We start from the raw sequence: 23,364 nt of genomic DNA, 5'->3' as shown, positions 1-23,364 counted from the left end.
TGCATTGTCAATAATAACAATAATAATAATAAACACACATACATACACATATCTTGCATACAGTTCATTTACATAAACCACATTCAGATCTTCATGGTTAAATGTTAGATAGCAAATAACACATGCTAATATAACTATCAAAGAGACTGTCATTATATACTTGCATGTATATAATCAAACAACATACAGTATATGTAGTCTTAAAGGGTTAGTTCACCCTCACTGTATTCAACAAATTCATCTGTCCCCTGTCATACTGCTACGCTATTTTCGTTGCAGAGCTTCAGTGTTTATGTCCGAACGGCGGCTCAGTGTTGGCCGCTTCTGGTCACGTGAGAAGCACGACGCATGCGTGTGATGCTGACGCAGGAGCCGGCCAATGCTGAGCCCGCGTTCGGACGTAAACACTGAAGCTCTGCAACAAAAATAGTGCAGCAGACAGGGGACAGATGAATTTGTTGAATAAAGTCGCTATTTTGGTTTTGTTTTTGCGCACAAAAAGTATTCTTGTTGCTTCATAATATTAAGGTTGAACCACTGCAGTCATGTCGCCGGTTTTAACGATGTCTTTAGTACCTATCTGGACCTCAAAAGGTGCAATGTCATTTCTGTCTATGTGTGGATCAGATACCCTCGGATTTCATCAAAAATGTCTTAATTTGTGTTCTGAGGACAAATGAAGGTCTTACGGGTTTGGGACAACATGAGGGTGAGTACTTAATGACAGAAATTTCATTTTTGGGTGAACTAACCCTTTAAAGTTTTGCAGCCCATCCTCAATCTAACCACATATACTCATTACCACAATGGAAACCCTATAAAACTAACTTAAGAGAACATTTTTAAGGAAAGAAGATATGAAACTTGATCATAAAAATACTTTTATTTCCTGTACATGTCTGCATGTGATATATTCTAGTGTCTTTGCAAGCATAACATTTGTTGTTATGTTTGCATAAGAATGTTGGTCCAATCAGTCAGTTTCCATACTTGCATCAAAATGAAATCCATTTGAATACAAATACTTTAATTTCAACATCTAACATCAGCCACAAACATGGCAGACCAGGATACTGGTTTCATGACATGACAACTAATAATATTATGAAGTCTTATAAACAATGTAGAATGATCAACAAAATCACAAAATAACTTAAAAAACAGACAAAAACAGAATCAACTGGGTACTGTGGAAAATCATTTTGAAAATCACAGAACTATAACATCAAAGTGACTATGTTAAATATAATGTTCAATAAATCCACATAAAATAAAACCATTATCACTGCAGTTACTGTTGAGAGTAAACTCAGTAAGATTATCACAATCAACACTGATGGAAGTCTGTTCTTAAATAGTTGGTGAAAAAAAGAAAGGGAAAAAAAAAACAGTCTCTAAAAAAATACAATGTAAATTCTAAAAATAAAATGTTGCTGAGACTGGTGAATCATTCATAAGCAGAAGCATAAACTGCTGAAGATGGTCTCTGCTAATGCAATATGCAAGTTAAAGAAATTGCTGTCAGTGTTTCTGATGCTAGCAATCACAGGTTAGGAAACAGGTGTGGAAAAAGAGATGTTTTCACATGGACAACACACCAGCTTTTTCTAACAGTTTACTAAGAGTCTTAAGTATGAATATAGAATGCACTTCCAGAAATACAATTCCTGATAGTGGCAATGTAATGAAATAATGAGATCATGAGTTGCTTGCCTTATATTGCTCTAAGTACTTTGTCAAGTCCTCAATGCGTAGGTCCTTAAGATGCACAAGGTGCTCCAATCTGTTTACTTTAATCTGTAAAATCTGGAGGAACGTAGAACATTTAGGCGATATTCAACAGTGGTTGTTGATTTATGATATAATATCTGCAAACCAAAGGCTTCGCAATGGCACAAAAGAACAGACAAAAAGGTTAATGTCACAATCATTCTGTAGCAGTGTCATTTCCATCCATATAAGCTTTCATGAGTATTTAGTGCAGAAGTTGATCAGACTTTCATAAGGTGGACAGTTACTGAATTTCTTTTTCTTTCAATTGAAATGCAAACAGTTGCAATTATCAAACTTCAAGCAGTTGAATGTGTTGCTGAAACAGTACAAATTATTATACTAATTATTATACTAATTGTCGGATGACAAATATCACAGCTGCTGAACTAACAGTGACTCATTTAACAATCTTGCAAACAGTGACAGGAAACATGTCAGCGTATATGTGACTTGCAGCCCTTGACCACATGCAGGGAGAATAGCACAGGAAGGGCAAATTTCCTATAGCGACACAAGCATCTCTCACCAGCTGGCATTGTATGCTAAAGGTGCTGAAACTAACTTGTTAGTTAGGTTTTGCAAGTCATAAGACTGAACATTTTTAAAGAATATCTGAAGGTCTCGTGCAAGAAATAAAGATTTAAAATTAATTTATACTAATTCTTATGCACGTTAAATTTGTGTTGAAACAGAAGTACTGATAGATTTTTTTGTTCTGTATTGTGACACATCCAAGCGTAGCAGATTATCAGAAAATTAAAAATGTAGGCCGGTGACATAGTTCTATTCATTGGTTGTTGATTGAATTTTGAGATGTGAGCATTGCATTCAAAAACAGAGGCAGATGAATGGAAGATTGCAGGGGATTTAAGCAGACTAAATTATGATATAAAGTGATATATAATAAAATTTAAAATTATTTTAATATCAAAACCTTACCTCAACAGTCTGCTGTAAAGCCAAAATGGCTTGCTCCTTTTCCTCCAAGAGTAAACGGACAGATGGATCCACATTTGTTCCCAAGGCTGCAGCAGCACTATGTAAGATTTACAACAAGTCCATTATAAATGTATATTTTTTTTTCACAGGCTTACATGAAAGACCTCAGAAAGTTATTTTTAAACAAAATCACAGTTCATCACTCAATACCTGACTTTGTCTGTTATCTTCACGGTGGCTTGATTGGTGGCTGGAGTGGTCTCAAAAACCATCAGATGATTCACTGTAGAAATTTGAGAAAACAGAGAAAAGGACAAGGTGATATTTAAAAAAAAAAAAAAAAACATTTTCATTTAAACATTTTGGTTTTGAAACTAACAAAGGCTTTAGCAGACAGGTAAACATGTCCTGATGTACAAATATAGGCGACAGCCTAAAACTCAAGTGCTGGGTCTTGGCATAGAGCAGCTTCAGGATACCTCCAGGCTAAATTCAGGCACTGAGACCTTATCCTCATGATACCCTGCATCAATTTCCTCTAGATGAGTGGTACTCCCCATACTTTAGGATTTTAAAGCTCATGAGAATTGCTTATCCAGGAAGGCTAAAGTAATTAGACTCCATTTGAACCCATTAAACACAATAAGGTCAAAAAGACACATTGACGGGGCACCAGACTGTAACTACAGAGCAGGAGAGTTTTATTTGGCTTTAAGCTTTGAATCATCAACACCAGCTGTGCTGCACCTTATAAACATCCCATAAGGATAACAAGCATAACAAGCTAAAATTGAACAGTACCTACCTAACAAAAAAAAAAAAAAAGGACTCAGGACTCCTATTTCCTCAACAGAAAAGGTCTGCGCTTTGATAATATGATATATCAGAAACAATCTAGCCTCTCTGGACTCATAATAGACTCAATAGTCTACTGTTGGCTTGAGTTTGCTATGGACGAAAAGGGCTTTTAGCCAAGTGTGTTGAGCCTGTTGGAAGTGATAAGGGCTCTCTGGTGAATGGAGCTGATGGACGCAGAACCTTTTCTATCAAGAAAAGAGGGAGTCAGAGCTGAAACCAGATGTTGTCATGACTAAGACGCCATGATGATGAGGTGTGGGAAATGGAGGGCTGATCTGGCCCTTCTCCATGTGATGTTAAGAGTGCAGACAATGCAATGCATTTGGCCTATTTCTAAACGCAGCTGACTGTTTTTATTCCATGCTAATACATATGGAAAGAAACACAGTTTCCATAATTGTTTACTAAACTAGAAACTGGAGGACCTGTAAATATCTAAAAAAAAAAAGAAGAAAAAAAAAGATTTTCTATCTATGGATTCTTATAAATTAAAATATCTACAACAACAACAAAAAACAATAAAACATGTGTGACTTCTTTTCTGTGAAACAGAACTGAAGATATTGTATTTTTAGTAGTTTTTTTAGTGATATTCTTCTAATATCTTCTTTTATGTTTCACAGAAAAAAAGGTTTGGAACGACATAAGAGTGAATAAATGATGACAGAAATGTCATTTTAGGGTGAACTAAGCAGAAAACAGTCTTGACTATTTTTTTTTTTTTCCAAGAAAACTGCTCTTCTTTGCACATAAAAGGGCATAAACAAACTCCTTAGTACTTGCGACACTTAACTTGCTAAGCTTGCCAGTTTGGTTTACAGTTACTGAGGCAAGGGCTGAGTTTTCTGAGTATTGTGACAATCAGCTCATCTATGATCACAGACCTCATGCTTAGTTTCCTAAAAAAACATAATGCTGGCACATTTCCAAGTGTTTAGATCTTATCCGTTTAGACAAATGATAAGCGAATTAAGCAGTGGAATTAATCATTCTAACTAGCATCACATTTCACATGCAGCGGAGACAGCAAACACAAACTACAGTTCATATGTCCTCCCTTCACAGCAAACAGTTAATATGGGTGGGAACACTGGCCACTGACTTCCACTAGCGCATTTAGGTGGGTGGTGAATGAGGTCTAGCCACATCACTTCACATTTTGCTATGGGAGTCATGTTCTGTAAAGGTATGGACATGGGTTCAGCCTCCTTCATGCTTACCAAATGTGATGTGCTCTATGTATGAGTGTCGATTGCTGTTTAGATATAAATAAAAGCCTAATTTAAATCTGTTCATCATATAAAGTGATCGTATCTTTTCACAATACTTTCACTGAAGATTAACCAAAGTCTTATGAGTAACATGAAGAATAACATGAAGGTGACTAAATGATGAATTTTCATTTTTGGGTGAAATATCCAAGTTATAGGGTTACAGACAACTAAAACATACTGATTTGTGAAGTGACTGTTTCATAAAATGAAGCTAGACTCAAAGCCAGTCACTAGGGATGGGTAATACCAAACTTTTTTAAGTTGATTCTTTTTGTAACAATTATAACAATGCCAATGTTGATACTGATGCTGATTATTTCTTAAATATCGGTATTTTTTTTTTTAAAGGAATCAATACCAAATTTTGACTACTGATATATTGAAACTGCAGTATCAATATACCCAGTCACTGGGTCTGCCACTAAAGCAGATCACAGTCCAAGGGGTCTTCGCCAGGGTCTCCCCCACCAACTCCTGAGCCATGATGACCTCCATGTCATATCTCTTCAAAAAGACTTTCAATGCCCTACTGTAGCTTATAAAACGTGGGAAGCTAAAGTCCCATTTCTGTGCAACGTTTTACGGTATCTACCTGTTCTCGGCTGTCCATTTGTTGTGCTGTAATATTCCAAGTCCTATAAAAAAGGATGAGGCAGGGTTAAATTACTGCTCATTCAGCCATTATAAAGAATAATGCAAATATAATAAACAATGCAAATTCACACAGACTCACCTGTGTGCCATCTAATTGTTTTCCTGCTCTCTTTTCCTCTATCTTCTCTCTCAGAGAGCAAAGGACTGGTTCAATGTAGCCTGCTGTGTTGACCACAATTTTCTTCACCAAGTCCTCAGGTATATGAAAGTTCAGCTTGGAGAAAACTTTTCTGAAATGAGAACATGATGCAGTTGTGTGTTGTTTAATTCTATACAAAAATGGTACTAAAACTTCTCCTTCTACATAATTCCCCCCACTGCTCGACATATGATGCCCAAGTATGCTGTCTGGGTAGGCAGCTCACTAGGTTTGGAGACCCAGCTAGTGTTAATAGTTCAGTTGGAGGTCCCAGTGTTATTGCTGAGGTGTAATGTCACATTCCTGCAATCCTCCGGGGACTGTCAAGCGACACACGGGGGTCAGATAAGCAGTGCGGTGTTTGCATTACTGTCTGCGTGGAGAACAAATAAATATACTTGCCTGTTCAAGGTGCTCCAGTTACTCAGCTTCTGTTGCGTGGAATGTGCGGGCGTGTAGTTGTGCAGCTCCACCAGTTTAGGGAAGAAATGCTTTACTACTTCTGCAGCCATAACTGCTTATGGAAATCGGTAAAATACAATATTGAACTGAAAAAATGTTATATAGCTATTTAGATGATAGTATTAATAAGTATAATAATAAATATTGCATTACTTTTATCTAGTTATTGTTCAAATGCGATGTCAACAAACATGAATAGTTAGTTAATGAGCTAATCGTTTTATTTGTTTCTTGAAGGATATAGCATACCTCCATCGCTAAAATCTCTTGTTATATTCCGTTTGGGTCTGGAGAGCGGTATGTTGTCTATCCACGCGTAGAGGTCTTGCAAAGTTTCTTTGTCTAACTGTTTAGGCCCATCCATCATTTGAAACAAGCTTTTGCGTGATTAAAGCCCGAAACTGTTATTTCAGAGGTAACGTTACATGCATTATTATGGTTGTTTGAATCGTTACTAAGCAACGAAAATACAGGGCGCAGTAGAGGTCATGTCGTTACACGTGAAAAAGCGATTCAAAATATGTGGAAATAAACAAACTGATTAAAAGAGAAATGTGAAAAACTTTATTATAGTAAACAAATTTAAAAACAGCAAACTCTTTCATTAAAGAGTAAAATCAGACCAGCTGAGATCATTGCAAGTTTGAATTTAAACATTAGGTAGGCAAAAAACAAATGTTTGCCTTTGTTGGAGTGCAAAAACCTCAAGAATCACAAAACAAACAACAAAAAAGTGTAAGAAACGTATAAATAAGGCAAAATCTGAACATAAGCAAATCACTAAAGCCAGGACGGATTATGCTCGAGAAAGGCCCTATGGCACCAGCCTCTTTGCAGGACCCCTCCTGTAATTTCAAATGTCCAAATAACATGTAAAAAATAATTAAGAAAAAGGTCTCAATTACATGGTATAAGATTGCAAGTACATAAAATAAAGTTGCAGTAACAAGAATGAACACACCATAATACATTGCAGACAAAGTGTCTTTTTGAAGAACACGCTGTTTGAGAGACAATGTGATGTAGATTTACAGGGAGACCCAAACTGAACTGACTGTAAACAGCTGCACACATAACTCAAAATGAAAATATAAAATAAATAAATAAACAGCAAAGACAGCCAAAATACAATAAAGGAAATTACAAACAAGACGTACCAAAAGAGTAACGCGGCCGATTCCTATAGTGCAAAATGCTTCATTTTGTTTTACCATCCTCCTTAACTTCATCTTGTTATTCAGAGCTATACCACAAAGAAATATGAGCTTTGTTTAGCTCGTAAGCTGCTTCTTCTAAAAACTCCCAATGATTCAGAGTAACTCATACTGTTCCAGATCATCTGGGCCTGGCAGGAGGTTTTAGTGCAACTTTCTGGATGACCTACAGAGAATGCAAAAGAGCTTTTAAAACACTGACATTCATTCACACAATTAAACTGGCAATCAGCTTGAATAAATTAGCATTAGCAGTTTTTGAGAAAACTGAAAGTGCTTTTATAGTTTATAAGTGAACAGCTAAATGTAAAGCAATAAAACATTACCTGAGGTGGAGTGAATACTGGCTGTATCCCAGTAGGTTTCGTTGGAGGCACTGGAGGTGGTTTTGACTTAGTCACCTATCAGTACAAACAAAGAAGGGATAACAGGTGGTATTTATGTTAGTAGGATGGGATGCTTTCTGTTAAAATTATTCATGAGAAGAAAAAAAAAAGGCCTCTTACAGGTTTAGATACCAGTGGCGGTAATGGTCTTGATGGAGGAAGTGGTTTAGATGGTGGCAGCAGAGGTTTTTCCTGAAAACAAAATTTAGAAATAACATAGGAAATGACACAATGCTCTGTATTCTCACAAAGAAAAACTGTATTTTCAAGTAATCTGTTTTATGTCACCTCTGTATTGAGCTTGGCGTCATTAAAAGCAACCAATATTGAACTGACAATTAATTATATGTACACCACCGTTCAAAAGTTAGTGGTCAACACATTTTTTAAAATGTTTTTGAAAGAAATCTTTTATGTTCAAGGATGTATCAAGTATCAAGGCTGCATTTATCTGATCAAAACAGTAACACAGTGAAATATTATTACAATATTATTACAATTTAATATATCTGTTTTCTATTTTTAATATGTTTGAAAATGTAATTTATTCCTATGATAGCAAAGCTGAATTTTCAGCATCACTACTGTCACACGATCCTTCAGAAATCATTCTAATATGATGACTTGCTGCTCAAGAAACATTTCTTCTTATTATCAGTGTTAAAAACAATTGTGCTGTTTAATATTTTTCTGGAAATTGGCATGCATTTATTCAAAGATTCTTTGATGAATAGAAAGTTTAAAAGAACATCTTTTAATTTAAATAGAAATCATTTATAAAAGTATTAATTTCTTTAAAAAAATCTGACCCCAAACTTTTGAGCAGTAGTGTATATCAAGATATTCTAGGCCTCACCTGAGCAGGATGAATGTTTCTGGAAATGCCAGGAGGTGGGACGGATGGTTTCACCATCTAATTGAATATGGACATACATTTTCATTATTATTAAAACAGTTTTAGTCAAGAATAGATTCAAATAATTACACATAGTATTTTTAGAGAAGATTAACTACCTGTTCATTCCTAGTTTGTGGTGCATTCTTTGGAGCCTGTGCATAGTGAGAAATAAGGAATTCAGTATATATTCAGAAATTCCTTCATCCTAAAATGCACTTTTAATGTGAAGCACAAATTGAACAGCTTGTTTTAGGGCTGAATTAATGATTTTACCAATGGTGCTGGTCTACAGGGTGTAGCCGGAGAGTAGAGAGGTTTGCAGGTCAGACTAGTGGATGACTCAAGGAAAGTTGGCTGACTGACGCGTGGCTGTGCGCATCTGGGGCTGTTCTTTGCACTTCCCGGTTGGAATGCCGGATTGCACTGGCCTGAGGATTTGTGGATGTCCTTCAAAGACCTTTTAGAAGATAATTTAAAATAGAATGTCCTTCTTTATATTTAAAGAAATGAAAACAGACATTGAAAGTTCATGATTGTCAGTTGTGTAACAGATCCTACCTTTTCTTTCTAAATTCTATTATTTTGTTCCTGTGACACACCAGTGCTCCAATAATAATGATCAGTCCAAGGATGACTACAGATGCGGACACACCAATTATCACAGCATGTCTCGCTGGAAATCAAAATCACACATTTGAAATTGCACAGAATTAGTTTTGCATGGTCAATGACTGAATTACGTGAAGTAGTATTTAGGGTAAGGATGTAATTGGTTTACTTTTTGAAAGTTCTGAGTGTTGAACATCACAGTTGGGTGGGTCCCAGCCTGGATCGCAGTGACACTCCCTCTTATGGTTACACACCTTTAAAATAAAAGTCAGTAATAAGTTTACATGTGTTTATGCTCTGAAAAATTATGTCTCTAAGGCAAATTTTGAAAGGTAACATGAATATGAAGAGTTCAATTGCAAAAACCTCTAAGGGCCATCTGAAATTTTCTTCTAAAATGATATTTTTTATCAGGCTCCTATGTTTATGTTCAGTTATTTCACCTTAATGGCAATGAAAAGGACTTATTGACTGCCATTAAAGTGAAATTACTAAACCTAAACATAGGCGCCTGATAAAAATGCTAATTTTAGAAGAATATTTTAGATGGCACTTAGATGCAATCATATATATTTTTAATCTTCTTCTGATTTTTAACACAATTGAGCAATATGGCTTATCACAGTATCACAGCATGAAAAACATTACAATAATGCTTTTCTTGTAAAAAATTATTTAAAAATAATATAAAACTGAAAAAGAAATCACACACCCCACGATTGTTGCATTTATCAGAGCAGTTCACAGAGCCGTATAAACTAATGTCTTGACATAGGCTGTTGTAACACACCTGTTGATTGGAAAACATATTAAAAAATGAATAAATAACTAAATAAAGGTTTTGTACACTCAGTATTTTGTCTAAGGCAATATACTGTACATTATTTACTTGCCTTATTAGTGTCACATTTGGTGCCTGTTGGAACCATTCCCAAGTCTTCTGTGGGCGAGGGATCCACAGCCATGTTGCAGATTTTTGATTGAAAAGTTATTGTTGATTTTTCCTTGGTTATGGGGAAAGTATTCCCACCATAACAGTATATTTTCCCACATTTCATGTGCCTATAGGATTTAGAATACCATTTTACCATTAGAATATCATTAGAATACTATATTTACTCTTCATCCATCAAAGAAGAGTTAAGTTACACTTACTCAGTGCTCTTGGAGGTTCTATCAAGTACATTATAACTAAAACAGGTGTCAACATCCACTTCTGCATCTAAACATACGCAAAATATGGATTTTATAAATTACTTATTAATTTCTATGTAAAAATTTATTTTACAAAAAATAGCGAGCATCCATAATGCCATGTTTGAGCAATGGCTCAGTGAGATTAGTACCTGATCCCCACAGCATCTTGCAGTGTTCCTTATGTGTTGGACATTGTCCATTGTAACAGTAGCCCTGATTATGATTGCAGGGGAGTCCATTCATCTTATACTCATCTTCAGGACAGAAGGCTGACTTTCCTGTACAGTACTCGTCCAAATCACAGTCGTGAGCACTCTGTCTGCACAGGCTACCTAAATGTTTCAGCTAGAAGGGAGGAAGAACGAGACAAATTAAGGGAATAATCTACTTTCACATGTATTTTCAGGTGTCTTCTTGTGGAGTCTGATGGGTGGCTTTTCTGATACCTGGCAATTGTGGCAGCACTCCCCATGTGCACAATGGGCCCCTACGGTCAGTCGACAGGTGGAGGCATTGCAGCAGGGATTGTTGCATTCCTAAAATCATAGCTTGGGTCAGCAAAATTAACTTTTTTTTTTTTTTCAGAATACACTACTGTTCAAAAGTTTGGGGTAAGTTTTTTAAAGAAATAATATACTTTAATTTATAGAAATAAATTAATACTTTTATTCAGCAAGAACATGTTAAATAAATCAAAAGTAACAGTAAAGACACAATAAAAACATAATGCTAATGGCGAATCTGCATATTAGAATGATTTCTGAAGGATCATGTGGAGTAATGATGCTGAAAATTCAGGCTTGCCATCACAGGAATAAATTACATTTTAAAATATATTAAAACAGTTATTTTAAACTGTAATAATATTTCACAATATTGTCAAAAACATTAAAAAATTCTTACCGACCTCAAACTTTTGAACAATAGTGTGTATATATTATAAGCTACTCAAACACACTTCTATTTTAGTGATGTCATGCTGTAACTAAGAAACTGAAGTTGACTCATCTGGAAAATATTAAAAGCAACGTGTCAAACCTCAACAGTTCCGCAGTCACATTCTTCGCCTTTTTCAACAAAAGCATTTCCACAAACTGGGCCTCCATATAGTTCACCCTCATCTGGAATGTCTAGTAGACAGCTACTGTCAAAGTTCTGCAAAAATGCCTTCAAGTTCGACTGACTGCAAGCACTGAAGGAATCAGGGTAAATATGCCTGTTGGAAGAATATGAAAGAAAATTAAGGGTCTGGGAAAGAGTTAAACTGCACTTGCTTATCTTTTGTGCCATTGTATAAATGTATGTATTTACATGTAGCCTCACCCAATTGTATCTCCCATAATGCAGCCCGTGTAAGAGGAGCATCCACAGTTTGAATCATCATGTGACATACCCAGATTATGACCCATTTCATGTGCAACGGTAGAAGCCACTGCAATGGGATTGTTATTATGGTCCTTTGCAAAGAAAAAATATCTTATGTCATTAATGTTATTTACCACAACCAAACCTTACTTTCAAATCTTAGAAAAGTAGCATTTATTGATTTACATATATAAACATATTCTCATAACTATACCTGATTCACAGCACCGGAAGATGGAGAGCACATAGCATTCATTGTAGCCAACCCAACCGTTGTTCCAACAAAATCTACAGCACTAAATAAAAAAGAGAATATTAGTCATTAAAGAATATTTTGTTGTTTCAAAAATCCACAAATACAATTTCTAAAAATAAAAATAGATGTTTTTAAAGCTTGTGGTGAGACACATCTTAAAGGGTTCTGTGTGAGTAAAAATGTGGCATTCTCAGCACAGAAACTGATTAAGATGAGCAGTCAGTGACTCACGTAATAAAATGGGCATTGTCATGCTTCTTTCTTTTGAGCAGGCTATCCTGACGCCATTGTAAAAATCGTTCCAGAGTAAGATTTGGTACATTGCTGACATCAATCATGTCTCTTTGAGACCAAACTTCAAGTCCAACCAACATGACACGTATGTTTAAAGGTCGGTAAAGCTGAAAGCGAAAAAAGTTTTATTTATTCAATAATTACTTTAAAAATCATACCATGCAAAACCTATTTTTTTATATAAGACCAACGTTTTTTGATACCTTGTCTACGTGATTTGCAACCAACATCATTCTTGCTTCGATTTTCTTGAAACTTTCAAATCTCTTGTACTGAAGAAAATGTATAGATATATTTTAACAATATAAACACAACACATAAGTAATCAAGATATTTTTTTCCCTTTAAACCACATTCATACCTCCGTATGATCAACGACCAAAACCATCTCAACGATCCGCTGTCCTCCTCTGGGGGCTTTGTTTTTCTGAAGGGCAGTTGAAAAAGTTATTTTCATGAAACTGATAATGGAAAATGCATTATAAATAGACAATACAAATTAAACATTCTGCAAAATAATGTAATATGGAGCTAGTCCAAGGTTTATTCTCTACATTAAAATCCATCAAGTTCAAGTCCAAAACCAAAGTGCTATACAACAATAAAGAATAAGAATATACATAAATTAAGCAAGAAACAGTTAAAAACAACAAAAAATAGGAAAAAAAATTACATACTAAAAGCCAGAGAGAAAAGATGAGTTTTAAGTCCAGATTTGAACTTAGATAAAGTGGAAGCCATTCTAATAAAATTAGGAAGATTGTTCCAAAGAGTAGGGCCAGCCACTTCAAAAGCTCTATTACCCCTTGTTTTTAGGCAGGTTCTGGGGATCTTAAGGAGGAATTTGCCATCCGCTCTTAGTCCTCTTATAGGGTGAAGCAGTTTAGTCAGATAAGAAGGAGCTAGATTATTTTAATATTTATACACAAGTAGTAAGATTTTATACTCAATTCTATAATGGATAGGAAACCAGTGTAAGGATCTCAGGAGGGGCGTAATGTGATCGAATTTTTTACATCCCTACAGAAATCTAGCTGCAGAATTTTGGACTACTTGTAGTCGAGAAATTTGGGTCTTTAAGATGCCCTAATAGAGGGAGTTGCAATAGTCCAGCCAAGATGTAATAAAGGCATGGATTGCAACCTCTAAAGAGCCCGCAGAAAGAAAATATTTAATTTTCAAAAGAGAACGAAGATAGAAAAAACTTGAACCTACAACAGTGCTGATTTGTTTGTCAAATTTCAAGCAGTTGTCAATTACCACACCCAGATTCCTCACGTGGGTAGAGATGAAAGAATTTAATGACTCAAGATCAATTTGATTTTGTGTTTTGAAGTCAGAAGGACTGACGACAATAAATTCCATTTTATCTGTGTTCAAGAAAAGAAAATTTTTGGAAAGCCATAATTTAACATCGTCCAGACACGCTGATAGAGTATGTAGAGCACACTTGTTTTTTTTTCGTAGTTACAGGCAGGTAGATTTGCATATCATCAGTGTAGCAATGGAATGAAATGCCATGTTTCCTAAAAATGGAACCCAAAGGTAGCAGATATAGAGAGAAAAGGGTAGGTGCTAAAATAGAACCCTGAGGTACACCGCAAATAAGACTGCCTAAGAGGAAGTGATTGTGAGGAGATAGGGTTAAAAATCATCCAAGAGGCAGATGGGTTAACAAACATCAGCATTTCATAATCAGTTATTTGTATCTGGGCCCTCAGACTCAGCGCTTTGTCACCGAAGTATCTCAAGAAATCTTCACATCAATAAATATATGCTGCTAAATATATTACTCAATTAGATTACATTCAACAAGAGATCATTATAATATAATTACCATAATTTTGCCTTTATACAGTCCGCTAGACTTTGGGCCAAGGTCATAGACTGTGTCATTAATGTATCCAAAGGTCCCTTGCTTGGTCCTTAAATGCTCTTGCTTGTAAACAGCATGGTCCCCATCCAAAGACTCTTCTAGGGGCTCAATCAAGTAAACTTGATTGTTCACCCTCAGAAACCCTCTACAAAATAAAGAAGATACAATATTTCAAAGAAATGTAGTACATATGTGCAGAAATTATGCACATTTAGTTATTTACACTAGAAAATGTTATCCCAAGCAACTTTTTACAAAAAAATGCAACTGTGAAATATCTTTTTTTTTTACTGTACACAAAGTGAACTCAGGGTATATTTAAATGTATTTAATATTCAGTCACCTCTCTAATTTACAAAAGATGCTTAAAATTAAAATTTTCCTTACTCCATTCCAGAGCAAAGTCCAACACTGACTGAAGAGTTTTCAAAATCCTGGATGTGTCCGTGATAGTAGCAGTGATCCTGAAGTGAAAAACAGAATACAATGTACTTATAAGCAGCAGCATTCACATACTGTTTCAGACAGAAATAAGCTATTTTACTATTTAAACATACAATATTGTCTGAAGACTTGGTCTCTGAAATTCCATCTTTGGTATAATGTGACAAGGTGTAATGTTTTCCTAAAAGCTCCCTGTGAAGAAAAAAAAAAAAAAGAAAGAAATTTAATTATGCTGAGTGTGAATACAAGACCTCTACATATTGTTTAGAGCATAAGCTGTTACAAAAATCGCCACATTCTTACTTATTTCTGTGCAAAGATATTGTTAAGTTCCTCCCATCTACAGCCAAATCATATTCAAGTTGTTCAGGATATCTCTAAAGGGGTGAAAGCAAGCATGCATGAATAAAAGTCGAAATAAGCATCCCAAGAGATGTCAATAATATTTCAGATTTACAAAACTAGTCTTAAAAAGAGCGAACCTTGAGAGAAGAGGCGCTCCTTCTCGCTCGCTCTTTCAGTGCCTGAGGTCGGAGTCGGACCACATCATAGCGCATCACATGAGGCAAAGCTGGATTCGCTGCCTCAAGATTTTCTAAAGCAGCAGTGAATAAACAAATCATCAGTATGTGTAATCAGTAAATTAAAAACACATCACGCAATGTGACATGGCTCGTGCTGTAAATGAATCCTCATAATGCTGTGCGCTCACCCCATGTATAAACAAAAGAAAGCAGTGAAATAAATAATCCAGTGTATCGCATGGTTGAATGTCCTGTGGACTCGCTTCGGGACTCGTGGTCTGCTGTGGGAACACAGATACTTGAAAGTTAAAGCTCCGCCTCGGTTATCCGGTAAATTAGCATAAACATATTACGACCTCCTTATCCGGTAACAGCAAACTGGTCTCTAATGAGTTACAGCCCTGTAAATGTGTCAGTATTTTCGTGAAACGTCAACAGTAAAAAAAAAAATTGTTATCTTTTTTTCCCCCGGCTAGGCTTATAGGCTGCCACACAGTTTGGTAGATTTTGTAGTTCATTCCTGTTAAGCTCACTAAATTATAATTTGATTGGTAATACACTGTCAAAACAATTAACAAGATCCTAAACAGAATGTGAAGCTTTATACAATACAGATTGTTTCAAAGCAGTTTTGCAGGGATAACAGGAAAAGGACTCAATGAAGCAAACAGTTTTCGGCTGTAAGCATCTCTTATAGGAAATAATGTCATTGTTCAGCTGAAGTCAGTTCAGTGTTGTTTCAGTTCCGTTAAAGATTAGTTCATTAGTTCAAAGACTAGTTCATTTTACCTATAAAGCAGTTCTGCAGAAAACAGTGATGTTATCATCCAGCTCAACTCGGTTCTTATCCAATAGTGTCACTGCAATCAAATCAATAATATTGTGGAATTATAAGAGTATTAAGTGTTTATTAAGTGAATATCAAGAATGGAACATAAGAATGTATTACTTTTGATATGTTGCTTATTAATACACATATGTATAAGTGTCATTAATATAAAATATTACATTAACTATATACTATTCAAAATTGTGTTTCTCAACATGCCTTCTGTGTCAGTTCTGGTGGCCCATCTTACCCCAAGGGTCCAATTGTATCTTTTCACTCCAAAATAAAAACAATAGGCTATTTTCTACTCTACATATCTAAAAACAAATTCCACAAATTCGTCAATATCAAATAGACACAAAAAACTATGATATTCAATGTAATGCAGTGTCACATATCACTGTTTTCCAGAGACAAAATTAGATAAATTAGCCTCAGAGCTGTTTCCACTGGCTAAATCTAGCAAAAGATGATATTCAGATTAAATGACAAAATTAAGAAGAGCATAGCCATTCATTAAATGTGCTGAGATGAGATTTTGTCGTCTCCTAAAAGATGATGTAATCATTAATGTTATGTTCGTTATTACAAAACGGATATTGCAAAAGACTAGTTGGGACAGAAAGTGAAATTATGAGGTCAGAGGACACGGGAAAAAAACATAAACTGATTACAAAATAAACCATTTTTTTTAATTTTAAATAAAACAGAATAAATACAAATACAAACTAAAGCTTTTTAAAAAAAATATTTCGATAGGCTATTAATTTTGATATTATTAATATTTTAGAAAAATTACACGCTTGGCCAAGGACAAGAATAGTAGCTAGTAATGAGACTATTTAAAAATGTATCGCATGTGCTATAAAAAAAAAAAAAAACTTTGTTAGTTTGTTTTCAGTTATATTTTTTCCAATATGATGGGAGCATATTGGACAAGCCGTTTGGAAAATTATGGATAAACAGCATAACAGGAATGACTCTACTGACATCTTGTGGTTATATTCACCAGGTGCAGTTTTGCTCTTGGTTTCTTTTTCTGCTTAGGTTTACAGCCAGGTATTATAAGTATTATATACTGACTATAAGACTTATGTGGAGGACTATAAAACACGTTTTTGTCATTAGATTACACTTTGTTTTGCATCAAAATAAAGTTACAAGTTTCTCATGAAATCGTACGCTCTGCGTGCCATCGAGTGGCTTTTATTTTGAAAGGGGGATGACACGGAATCACAAGGCGGGTTGTTCACGGAGTATGTTGATATAATGCTGCAACCCGAATTAATTGAACTGTTGGGGTCTGCAACACCAAAAATCCTTACAGATAAGATACCAGTGATTGAAATTAGAAAATACGAGTATCTTGATTTACAACAAGAAGAAAGAAGGGGTGAAAATGTAGTTTCACCCTTTGGATTCAGACCTCAACGAGTTCGCATTGCTGTAGAAGATGAATTTTTTGAGGTTGGTATATTGTACGATTTGATTGACAAGTATATTGCATTTAAAAAAAAGTTCCGTCCTTCTGACAATACAGTATATCAACAATTGCATGTTTATCTCTCAATATGTTACTTACCTTAAGAGTGACACCGTTACTAGAAACTGCATGACTCTAATGATATGATGATGTGATATTTACCAATATCCCGATTTCTTAATGTTTACTCAAAAGGATGGAGACATACACAGGCACATGTACCTACAGAATGTCGCCACGGCTATTGAATATGATGAACAACCTCCAACGTGAGTAATGTCGCTTCACCATTGATATTGCTTTGTAATTAAGCAAATAATTACTTAACAAATTATTAATAATCATAATATTAATTGTTAGATTCATATTGTTATTCATCATAATTGTTATTAAATAAGTTAAGCTGGTAATTAAAGTTATTATCATGTTTATGAAGTATTTCAGTTCAGCTCATGATAAAAATGTTCTGGTATATTATGGTCAACTGGATGTGATTCTTTCTCTGTAGCTATCTGACTTACTAGATTACTATTAATATTATTAGTTATTATTTGTATTAATGTCACTGTATCTCGTGAGGTTATGTGCTGAAAACTGAAAGACCTCGCTTGCATGAGTGGGGAGACATTTTGAGCAGCATCCTCTTGCCTTGATACTAATGTATCACTAATATCTCAAACCTCTTCCCAGTATCTCTGAGTTCAGATGTCACATAGCTGGATGCAAACAGTTTTTTGACACATTGGAAGGGTATGAACACCACTACAATTCATTGCATCGAAATGTATGCTCCAACTGCAAGCGCTCATTTCCATCAAACCGACTGCTGGATATACACATCTTGGAGTGGCATGACTCGCTCTTCCAGGTCATGGCGGAGAAACAATGCATGGTAATATCATTAGTACCATCAGATAGGTTATGACTGTACTGAGCGATACATGTTGTTGTATGAAGTGGTATGGTCATGTCTTTCCATGTTTTAAGTGCCATGTGTCAGACTGTATGCATGCTAGATATAATTTTATTTACCACTTTGATGAAGTTGATGAGAACTGCAGTGTCATTGCAGGCATTCTTGCATGAATTCTTTGGGTATATGCCTACCAGATAAGAAAAGCTGCTGTAAAAATTCATTTTTTTTTTTTTTATAGCACCTACTTACTACAAATACATTTTATGGTTTTATATTACTCTCTCACTGGAAATACTACATAACATATAATTTTTTAACAACATTTTTTTTAAAGTATTGATATTCTTACATTTACTCAGAAAAAACGTAACCATTATTTAAAATGAATACAAAATGCTGCCACCTACTGGTTATAACAGCAAGTTACATTAGATTCAGTGCGTGTTTTAGTGGCTTGAAACCGATTTTAAAGGGGACAAGAAATACATTTGTGAAAAAAACTATTAGTACACTTTTCCTCCTCCCCATACATACTCTGTTTGAACTAACAAATATTCAGCTTTGCTACATTTTATGAAGAAATGTATTTTTTTTCCCCATAACATTTTTGCTGATTGTGTTATGTTAATATTGCTTTTCAGTATGAGTGCTTGGTTGATGGATGTGGACTGAAATTTAAAACAAGCAAAGAAAGGAAAGATCATCTTATCAGAACGCATAGCTATCCAGCAGACTTCAGATTTGACAAGTCAAAGAAGAGTGGAAGGTTTGATATTAATACTGAATGTATATTGTTGGCGATTTTAGAATATAGATATACTACTTTTGCCCTCCTATCCTGTCACTTGAGTATTTCACACAAAAAAGCCTCATACAATTACTTTTTTTTTAAAAATCACCTTAGAATGTATTTTTTTTTAATTATCATAATATGCAAATCAACAGAATAAGAGAAAAAAAGACTCTGCAACATAAGGATGCACATATGGAGGTTTCTGAAACAGCAACTATACAACAAGAGAGCTCTGAGTCCATGGACTTCTCTCTGACCCCTGATTCAAAAAGCCTGAAGACTGCAGAAACCAAACCAATGCATGCAGATAATCTAAAGCCACAATATTCATACAAGTGGGTGGATTCATGGTCATGGATTCATATAAATACTTGATTAAGTTTCATTACCCTGTAGACTCAGTGATCAGAACTATCTGTGTTGATTATTATCTTTCTTCCAGAGTTCCATCATCCATTTGCTTCGGTCAAGGCTCAGTCAGAGGCTTCAGAGGAAGGAGGAAGAAGTAGGCCAGCGCTTTTATTCAATGCAAACAATTGCATTTATTTGTCAACAGCTGTATTTTTGTAATAAAACTTGTAAAAGCAGTCTTTAAAAAGGTGTCTTCTCTCTTTATATGGTTATTAATAATCACATCTAAAACTTTTTGTGTTTTAGATGTGGTTGTGGCAAGAAATTTATAAGCCAAATGTCAAGCAGAATATCTTAAAATATTTTCACATATATTGAGTTCTTTAAATACATATTTAATGTATTCCAATAAGTGCAGGCTACGTGTTTCGAGATCTAGATATGCTTTCAACGAATGCAACATTGATTTGCTCTTTCGCTTGATGCTTCACACACAAATACGTGGACGTGTGTAACTCCCATAAGACCTAATATAAACTTGAGATGCATTGGAAGGAATTTGTGTTTTCGAATTGGTTTGACGGGGAATTGGATTGTGTAACATTATAAAAAGGTTATCTGAAGGACTTGTATCTGGAATGTACCTAAGGATCCTTAATTTTTAATGTTCAATCCTTTTATTTAAATACTGTTTTAATTCGCTTTTTTTGTTTCTTGTTTTTTAAATTTATATTTAGGAGCATATTCGAGGAGTAAATGGTCGTGCTGCCCATTTAGCGCTGATTTTTAAATGTCTGTAATCGTCCATCATTAAACAAATGAATATGTGGAACAATGCGCAGTTGTACAGCTGTAATAAATCTCAGTGAATTACATAGGCTAGCGCTATTTATTTAGGTTTATGAAACGTAAGAGATAAAAAAGAAAATAAAAAAGATTTTTAGGTTTATGTTTGTACTTGTTTACTTCTAAGTAATGACATTGTACACATCAGTCTGAGTGAAGATTTATTTTTTAATGCAAAAGATTATTTTTCTAATTTGTATATACACATAAAATATACAATAATTTACAGAAGATAAATGTAAACACTGTATAAATATCAGCAATCCTATTTGTATTTTTTTCAAAAGGGGAATGCAAAATCTGTAATATATACGTGTATTTACAATAATAAAAATCTAGACATTAATCTTACAACCTAGCAAACTAGCATACATGTCTACTGAAGGGATTATGGCTAAACAGGCAAAAAATCATAAACAGGCCAAAATCCTCTGTATCCAACGGCATGTAAAAACGTTTGGTAGGAAAAGTTCAGTAAAAATATGGTATAATGGACGATGTCTCCGCATCTTTCTCTTCAATAAACACCAAAAGAATAACAAGGATCGTATGTGAACATAAAACCGGGTAGCCTGTCAAATTAATGGGATAAAAAAGAAGTACAGCGGACCTATTGGCAGTAGGCCTACGTTTCGCAAATTGTAGCTATCTGGGTACAATCTTTGTAATATGCTACAAAATATTTGGTTTGCGTGAAAAATACATATTCATTTTTTAAAAGGGCTCACGTTGACTATCCATTTAGATCGGAAAGTAGCAATGTCATAAAACAGTTGAAATAAAATGTTTTTTGTTTTTTACTATAAGTTTCTGCTGTCAATCGCAACAAGCTCTTTAAGTTAGAAAAAAAAACCTTAGTAATAATTATAAGGGAATTTATTTAATCTAAGAGCTTTGCTGGAACTGGCGCAGACCATGTACACTTCAGAGCACTAGGTGTTTGCTCGCGCATCACGCGTCAACAAGTGATGCTGATCAACAAGTGGTACTTGCCAAATCGGCTGTGCCCTAAGTAGAAATAATCTCTTGGAAATTGTTTTCTCTGAGACTAAGACAATCAGCCACATTGTGTTATGTCTGCTTACTTCTAATATAAGATAAAGTCTTCTGTATGCAGGGGAAAATTCATTGCACTTTTAAAGCCAATTTGGGGACTCTCACTTTTGGAATAAACTGTGTAGGTCACAAGAATATATTTTTTTAAATTGGTATATTTGCTGAAGTTCTTTAAAGAAAGCATTTTTGCTATTTCACTCGTCTTTTGACTGGCAGAACCGCAGCAGCTTTAGACGGTGAATTGAAGGACGTTGTTAAGTCGGTTAAGACAAATAGTACATTCCGTAGGTCACTGGCCCACCGAAAAGTCCCGGGACTGGTAACGCAGGTCTAGGAAAGGAACTGGACGGTCCGTAGAGGGGTGGAGAACCAACATGTGTTCCGAGTGGGAACGGAAAGGCGAACGCAGGTAATAATGGCTTGGTTGCAAGTTTCAGTTTCTCTAGTTCGGCCTCTTGAAGTCTTTTTGCCTTCGCCCGTCTGTTTTGAAACCAGATTTTAACTTGAGTCTCTGTGAGGTTGAGTGAATTGGAAAATTCCGCCCTCTCTGCAATAGAAAGATACTGTTTTTGACGAAATTTTCTCTCCAAAGCGAGCAGCTGCGAGGTGGTGAACGGTGTCCGCGGTTTTCGGTTGTTCTTATGCTTTCTGAGGGTACACGGAGGTGGACTTGAGTGCCCTGCGAATGAACAACAAAACATTACACATATTAAATTGAGAATAATTATATTACGTTGCCATGATAACAATTAATCCCTACTTTTTCCACCTATGCTACATGTTTGTTTTTTTCCAGCATTATCAAAAGTATATAGACTATAGATGCTAAATTGGGTTATAGCCTACTTGAAATGTCTAGCCTACATACAAATATGAAAATATAGTCCATTTTTAATTCAAATACATCCACAAATTTGTCTTAAAATGGAATGCGTTTTTGCAACTGCAGGCTTTTTTTTTGCAGAAGTACTGGAAAATTATATTCTACTTTTGAATTACATCAAGATCTTCCTCTACACACATTCTACACTTCCTCACATTCGTTTTATTTTTATACAAAAAGCTAATATATAATTGAGCTTGATATATATATATATATATGAACATAAACAGTGATGTTTATAATTGTCATGCCTCATTACTGAGCCACTCACTTGGCGGAGAACTGTACGAAGGTGTCTGAAACCAGCCGGACTGTCCCTTGTCATTTAGTTCTTCCATATCTCCTCTCTTGCAGTCGGATAGGTTGGAGACGCTCTCCACTGGGATCTTTCTATCTGCGTAAAGAGACATGGGCGAGAGCCTCAGCCGCTCATCTGCACCGGATGTCGGAGATATAATACCAGATTCAGATGACGTGTATAAAGTCCGAGTGCTTGTTCTGTCTGATATTAAAGATTCCACACTGAACGGAAGACTCAGCGCCTTGCTTTTACATCCTTTGACAGTCGCTTTATCGTTGGTTTGAACCTCCTCTTTGTCCGCACTTTTGCGTTCCTGTAGTTTTCCTTCTTGGGAGAGTGGCCCTTGAAAAGAATTCATCATGGATGATAGAGGGGCCATACAATAAGAATATGTGAGTCGTCCTGAATTTTACTCGTCCACCAGTGCCTTTCCCTTCTGCCGTCGCGCTTTTGCGACGCTTGCCTCGCTCTCCTAGCAGAGCGCACTCGCAGCTATAAACTTCCAAAAGTTCTCTTTTTTCCCTGCCGCCCTCCAATCGGCTTGACATTTCACCCACATGACTTTCCGCGTGCTCGTCCTGATTGGTCAAACAAGTTTCTTTGAGAAGTCACAATGATTTTGAAAGAAATGTTGCATGGTTAATCATACTTGTCTTGCCGAGGTGGTTTATTGATTGCTCTGGGGGCTCCAGTCTTGGAGGCAAGGAGCCATTCGAGAAGTTTTGTTGCAATTAACCAGAGGGG

General features: G+C 35.5%; 4 protein-coding genes across 5 annotated transcripts; 1 reads left to right on the top strand and 3 right to left on the bottom strand.

Annotated features, from left to right (window-relative positions):
- Nucleotides 1–864: 864 nt before the first annotated feature.
- spef1 (sperm flagellar 1) lies at nt 865–6,519 on the bottom strand. Of its 2 annotated transcripts, none has more exons than XM_051915956.1 (7): nt 6,349–6,519; nt 6,040–6,154; nt 5,578–5,728; nt 5,437–5,479; nt 2,923–2,995; nt 2,713–2,809; nt 865–1,806 (listed from the first exon to the last, which is right to left on the bottom strand). In XM_051915956.1, exons 1-7 carry the CDS (start codon nt 6,464–6,466, stop codon nt 1,699–1,701), a joined length of 705 nt encoding a protein of 234 aa, XP_051771916.1. In that variant the 5' UTR covers nt 6,467–6,519; the 3' UTR covers nt 865–1,698. The 2 variants fall into 2 exon arrangements, with proteins under 2 accessions (XP_051771916.1, XP_051771917.1); XM_051915957.1 differs by having other exon boundaries at nt 6,040–6,151.
- Nucleotides 6,520–6,640: 121 nt separating this feature from the next.
- On the bottom strand, nt 6,641–15,355 carry adam8a (ADAM metallopeptidase domain 8a). The gene is made up of 18 exons (XM_051917847.1): nt 15,351–15,355; nt 12,680–12,745; nt 11,983–12,064; nt 11,727–11,860; nt 11,442–11,619; nt 10,850–10,939; nt 10,553–10,748; nt 10,362–10,428; nt 10,100–10,268; nt 9,919–9,996; nt 9,376–9,460; nt 9,156–9,270; nt 8,871–9,054; nt 8,714–8,749; nt 8,556–8,612; nt 7,820–7,891; nt 7,640–7,714; nt 6,641–7,479 (listed from the first exon to the last, which is right to left on the bottom strand). The coding sequence occupies exons 1-18, from the start codon at nt 15,353–15,355 to the stop codon at nt 7,435–7,437; spliced, it is 1,734 nt and encodes a 577-aa protein (XP_051773807.1). The 3' UTR covers nt 6,641–7,434.
- Nucleotides 15,356–17,080: 1,725 nt separating this feature from the next.
- On the top strand, nt 17,081–19,781 carry znf511 (zinc finger protein 511). The gene is made up of 6 exons (XM_051915954.1): nt 17,081–17,458; nt 17,670–17,743; nt 18,165–18,366; nt 19,032–19,156; nt 19,336–19,518; nt 19,626–19,781. Exons 1-6 carry the CDS (start codon nt 17,261–17,263, stop codon nt 19,690–19,692), a joined length of 849 nt encoding a protein of 282 aa, XP_051771914.1. The 5' UTR covers nt 17,081–17,260; the 3' UTR covers nt 19,693–19,781.
- A 747-nt stretch (nt 19,782–20,528) lies between these two features.
- msx3 (muscle segment homeobox 3) lies at nt 20,529–23,108 on the bottom strand. The gene is made up of 2 exons (XM_051915955.1): nt 22,591–23,108; nt 20,529–22,115 (listed from the first exon to the last, which is right to left on the bottom strand). Exons 1-2 carry the CDS (start codon nt 22,997–22,999, stop codon nt 21,700–21,702), a joined length of 825 nt encoding a protein of 274 aa, XP_051771915.1. The 5' UTR covers nt 23,000–23,108; the 3' UTR covers nt 20,529–21,699.
- Nucleotides 23,109–23,364: the final 256 nt, after the last annotated feature.

The sequence above is a fragment of the Ctenopharyngodon idella genome, chromosome 13 (assembly GCF_019924925.1).
Source record: "Ctenopharyngodon idella isolate HZGC_01 chromosome 13, HZGC01, whole genome shotgun sequence".
Taxonomy (NCBI): Eukaryota; Metazoa; Chordata; class Actinopteri; order Cypriniformes; family Xenocyprididae; genus Ctenopharyngodon; species Ctenopharyngodon idella.
The sequence above is the reverse complement of the archived record's forward strand: the minus strand, read 5'-3'. Positions and strand labels throughout refer to the sequence as shown.